At 44.3% G+C, this 5,946-nt stretch overlaps 1 protein-coding gene across 1 annotated transcript; it reads right to left on the reverse strand.

Annotated features, from left to right (window-relative positions):
- Nucleotides 1–3,624: 3,624 nt before the first annotated feature.
- On the reverse strand, nucleotides 3,625–5,443 carry LOC308475266 (olfactory receptor 52N1-like). The gene has a single exon (XM_081002322.1). It carries the CDS (start codon nucleotides 5,376–5,378, stop codon nucleotides 4,329–4,331), a length of 1,050 nt encoding a protein of 349 aa, XP_080858448.1. The 5' UTR covers nucleotides 5,379–5,443; the 3' UTR covers nucleotides 3,625–4,328.
- Between the last annotated feature and the right edge of the window lie 503 nt (nucleotides 5,444–5,946).

The raw sequence follows: 5,946 nt of genomic DNA on the forward strand, positions 1-5,946 counted from the left end.
CTTCTTTGCCTCAGTCTTCTCCGATAAAGAAAACAATGCCCGCCTGAAGAATTTGGAGCAAATGATTCAGCAGAGGAAACACAGCCCAGAATAACTAAGGAGATAGTACAAGAATACTTGGCTAGTTTAGATGTATTCAAGTCTCCAGGGCCAGATGAACTGCATCCAAGAGTATTAAAAGAACTGGCAGATGTGATCTCAGAACCACTGGCAGTCATCTTTGAGAATTCCTGGAGAACAGGCGAAGTCCCGGCAGACTGGAGGAGGGCAAACGTTGTCCCTATTTTCAAAAAGGGGAAAAGAGAGGACCCAAATAATTACCGCCCAGTCAGTCTGACATCAATACCAGGGAAGATTCTGGAGCAGATCATTAAGCAAACAGTCTGTGAGCACCTAGAAAGGAATGCTGTGATCACCAATAGTCAGCATGGATTTCTGAAAAATAAGTCATGTCAAACTAACCTGATCTCGTTTATTCACAGAATTACAAGCCTGGTAGATGAAGGGAACGCAGTGGATGTAGCCTACCTTGATTTCAGCAAGGCATTTGACAAGGTGCCCCATGATATTCTTGTAAAGAAGCTGGTAAAATGCGGTCTTGACTATGCTACCACTCAGTGGATTTGTAACTGGCTGACTGACCGAACCCAAAGGGTGCTCATCAATGGTTCCTCTTCATCCTGGAGAAGAGTGACTAGTGGGGTGCCACAGGGTTCTGTCTTGGGCCCGGTCTTATTCAACATCTTTATCAACGACTTGGATGATGGACTCAAGGGCATCCTGATCAAATTTGCAGATGACACCAAACTGGGAAGGGTGGCTAACACCCCAGAGGACAGGATCACACTTCAAAACGACCTTGACAGATTAGAGAACTGGGCCAAAACAAACAAGATGAATTTTAACAGGGAGAAATGTAAAGTATTGCACTTGGGCAAAAAAAATGAGAGGCACAAATACAAGATGGGTGACACCTGGGTTGAGAGCAGTACATGTGAAAAGGATCTAGGAGTCTTGGTTGACCACAAACTTGACATGAGCCAACAGTGTGACGCGGCAGCTAAAAAAGCCAATGCAATTCTGGGCTGCATCAATAGGAGTATAGCATCTAGGTCAAGGGAAGTAATAGTGCCACTGTATTCCGCTCTGGTCAGACCTCACCTGGAGTACTGTGTCCAGTTCTGGGCACCACAGTTCAAGAAGGACACTGACAAACTGGAACGTGTCCAGAGGAGGGCAACCAAAATGGTCAAAGGCCTGGAAACGATGCCTTATGAGGAACGGCTAAGGGAGCTGGGCATGTTTAGCCTGGAGAAGAGGAGGTTAAGGGGTGATATGATAGCCACGTTCAAATATATAAAAGGATGTCACATAGAGGAGGGAGAAAGGTTGTTTTCTGCTGCTCCAGAGAAGCGGACACGGAGCAATGGATCCAAACTACAAGAAAGAAGATTCCACCTAAACCTTAGGAAGAACTTCCTGACAGTAAGAGCTGTTCGACAGTGGAATTTGCTGCCAAGGAGTGTGGTGGAGTCTCCTTCTTTGGAGGTCTTTAAGCAGAGGCTTGACAACCATATGTCAGGAGTGCTCTGATGGTGTTTCCTGCTTGGCAGGGGGTTGGACTCGATGGCCCTTGTGGTCTCTTCCAACTCTATGATTCTATGATTCTAAGAAGCATGGCTGACCACCAAAAGACTGTCAGGATCGTCCTACATGCAAGTAGGCATCCGATAGAGACACATGCCCGACTAGCATGTTCGCTCCCTCCTGGTTGGTTGTTTTGGAGCTTCAGAAGCTTTCTCGAGCCCGAACATCACAGTGACTGATACCAAGAGGCATCAGCGCACTTAGGAACAGCAGAGTGTTAGCAGTTCGCATAACAGACTCAGCAGCACAGCATTTTGGCTAATCTACTTTATTTACATATAGCACACTCAGAGCATTCTGACTCAGCTCCTTCCTCTTTCTCATCAGACAGCAAAGAGAGAAAGACAAAGGACAAGAGTCCCACATCACAGAAACACAGTACAGTGGTACCTCGGGTTAAGTACTTAATTCGTTCTGGAGGTCCGTTCTTAACCTGAAACTGTTCTTAACCTGAAGCACCACTTTAGCTAATGGGGCCTCCTGCTGCCGCTGCGCCGCCAGAGCATGATTTCTGTTCTCATCCTGAAGCAAAGTTCTTAACCCGAGGTACTATTTCTGGGTTAGCGGAGTCTGTAACCTGAAGCGTATGTAACCTGAAGCGTATGTAACCCGAGGTACCACTGTAATCCAAACATCCCGTCTCCATCACTTCCCACACTGTGGAATGAAAACATACGCCGTCATGTGATAAAAAACAATCCCATGACTGCAAGCACGGGGCAAGAATCCTAGCAAAGACTCGGGCAAGCTGGGTACAAAAGGACGAAGGGTGTCATACCACACAATGCTAACTCCTCAATATCACAATGGTCTTCCAATACACCCATCCCACACCATAAATAACCATTCTAATATGTCCACCAAATGACAATAATTCAGCCAGCTGCTAAATGCCCACTTTGCTCTTTGTTTTGATTGTTTCCTTTCCTTTTGGTCAAGGAGAACCTGAACATCCAGAAATACAACACAGTACGTGCCAAATACTTCAGATTTGCTCCTATCCAACAGGATGCTTGAGCTTTAGAGAAGACAGAGCTGGGTTTCCCAGCCTCTGACCACCCATGCTGCACCAGGTTTCCTGATTTTGAATCTTCATGCACAGCTTGCTGACTTGCTTCTTCGTTTATTTCAGTTGTGTCCCACTTTTTGACTGGAGTCTCCAAAGCAGCTGAGAACATTCGTTTAAAAAAAAGCAACCACAAAAGCAACCAACTGTTCCATTAAAAACTAAATTTAAAAATGGAAACCATGAAAAAGATAGAGAGGAGGTGGAGAACAAGGAAAATAAATTAAAAAATCATTCTGTGTAAGAAAGTGAAATGCTTCTGGGAAATGATTTATAATGAGATGAAAAAGATGTTGAAATATACATTTGTAAAAAAACCCAGAAGCATTCCTACTTGGTATTGTAGGCACTGACATTAATAGACAAGATTTTAAAAATTGTTTTTATATGCGACAACTGCAGCAAGAGTATTATTGGCACAGAAATGGAAGCAGGAAGAACTACTGATGAAAGAGGAATGGCAGATGAAATTAATTTGGATAAAGATGACAGGGAGAATTCGAAACCAGCAGGACCAGAAATTCTTGAAAGATTGGAGTAAATATGTGAGTTATTTGAAAGACAATTGTAATCATTGACTACGTTTGAAGGACTACAGGAAGTTTTATAAGGAGAACTATATGAAATATTGCAGAAAAGATTTATGAGAATGGATTTTAAGTTATTGATTACTAAAAGTAATAGTTAGGATAACAAATGCAAGATTAAGAGAGGAGGTTTGAGAATCATTAGACATGGTTGATGGAAGTCTCAGGCTAAAATAGCCAAAATGATGTATAAGATGAGATGAGATGTTCTGTTTGGAAAATATATGTAAAAACCAATAAAAATGTGTGTGTGTGTGTGTGTGTGTGTGTGTGTGTGTGTATCATTCTGGAGTAGTGAAACAAACAAACCACAGGAGAATGTTTAGTTCACCTGAATTTGGAATAGGGAACAGTGGGAGGGCAACTCTAAGATGAGCTATCTAATAATCTCTCTCTCTCTCTCTTTCTCTCTCTCTCTCTCTCTCTCATCTTTTATGACCCTGTGAGAGGCAAATGGGTCAAACAGAACCAGAATACCATAGTTTTTATTGCCTCCCGAAGGTCCTTTAATGGGCTAAGGAAGGAGAGGAAACAAGAAAAACTCCGTGCCTTCAAAGTTTCCCAGAACAGGCTCTTGTCCCACACATCTCCCATTTGCCACTTCCTCCACAATCGGATTGTGCAATGTCTCTTATGTGGCTGCTGAGGTTGCCTGCCAAGCCTACCAGAATCGCTTTGGGCAAAGCAATACTTGCTTCCGGTGTAGGGCGCAACATATAATGATTCCTGGAAAGTTCAGAGAGTAAGCAGCAGGCTAGGAAGAAGCTGGGATTTCATAGTGCCATTCAGATTAGAAACTTCAGAAAGATTAGAAAACTTCTGTACTGCTGTCATCTTGGCTGGCAGTTGGCCAAAAGATTCAGCATTCACTACTGTGTCCCTAAGAGGAGAGCTTTCTACCTAAAACTACAGCAGAAATACTGGATGAAATTTGGGCCTCCTGCATCTGAGGAGGTGATATGCATCGGTGATGGGGATGCACATAGAACGTGTTTGTTGATGGCTTGACCCATGTATCTTCTCCACCTTCAATGGCCATGAGGCACCATGGTCTTTCCCTTACAGAACAGCCTTAGGACGTTTTCACGTATCTCTTTTGTCTTCACGCCATAAACAATGGGGTTCATCATGGGGGGCAGAAGAAGGTAAAGGTTGGCCATAATGATGTGAACATGAGGAGCGATGCTGTGTCCCCCAAAGCGGTGGGCAAAGAACGTGAAGAAGGCCGGAGTGTAAGATACCGTGATGGCGCAAATGTGTGCGGTGCAGGTGCCAAAGGCCTTGCTCCTTGCCTCCTTAGAGGAAAGTCCCACCACCGCCTTCAGGATCATGAAATAAGACACTGTGATGCAGAAGATGTCGAAGCCCCCTATCAGCAGGGCTACCGTCAGGCCATAGATGGCGTCCACGTGGATACTGCTGCAGGCCAGCTTCACCACTGCCATGTGGTCACAGTAAGTGTGAGCAATGATGTTGGTGTTGCAATATTGCATCTTCCTGACCAGGAAAGGGAAAGGGAGGATGAGAACGGCGCCCCTGATGAAGGTCACTAGCCCCACCTTCAGAATCAAGGGGTTGGTCAGAATGGTGGCATACCTCAGTGGGTAGCAGATGGCCACGAATCTGTCCAGAGCCATAAGCATGAGGACGCCAGACTCCATCCCAGTGAAGGTGTGGACCATGTACATCTGGACCAGGCAGGAGTTGAAGTCAATCTCTTTGAGGTTGAGCCAGAAGATGCAGAATGCTTTGGGCATGGTAGATGTTCCCATCACTATGTCTGTGATGGAGAGCATGCAGAGGAAGAAGTACATGGGTCTGTGAAGGGCCTCCTCAGTCCAGATGATGTACAGGAGCCCACAGTTCCCCACCATGCCAATGAGATACATGGAAAAAAATGGGAAGGAGATCCAAAGGTGAGCATGTTCCAGGCCTGGGATCCCGTTCAAGATGAACTCCAAGAGAGGCTTACCTGTCCCATTGGTGGCTGCCATGTTGGAAAGAGAAAAATCATCTGGAGATCTAAAGATAATAAAACACAGGAAGAAATCCATTAAAATGTTTTCAGCCATGGACATTTCATAAAGTAGCTCTTGAGCTGAATAGTGTATGGGAATAAAAACAGGATTTTTACATATAAAATATTTGTTTTAAAAAATATTTATATACCCCTTCAGTTAACCACCAATTTACTGTTTTCAAAACTCTTTTATCCTTTGGAATCCATGAATGAAAGCTTTGTACAGTGGTACCTTGGTTCTCAGACTTAATCCGTTCTGAAAGCCTGTTCCAAAACCAAAGCATTCCAAAACCAAGGCCCACTTTCCCATAGAAAGTAATGCAAAACAAATTAATCCATTCCAGACTTTTAAAAACAATCCCTAAAACAGCAATTTAACATTAATTTTACTACATAACGAGACCACTGAACCATAAAAAGAAAGCGATAATCAATGTACTGTTGTTGTTGTTGTTTAGTCGTGTCCGACTCTTTGTGACCCCATGGACCAGAGCACGCCAGGCACCTCTGTCCTCCACTGCCTCCCGCAGTTTGGTCAAACTCATGCTGGTAGCTTCGAGAACCCTATCCAACCATCTCATCCTCTGTCGTCCCCTTCACACTGGGTTACAAGCCCTGCACTGGTA

The sequence above is a fragment of the Podarcis pityusensis genome (genome assembly GCF_964106645.2).
Source record: "Podarcis pityusensis genome assembly, chromosome: 4".
NCBI classification, from domain to species: Eukaryota; Metazoa; Chordata; class Lepidosauria; order Squamata; family Lacertidae; genus Podarcis; species Podarcis pityusensis.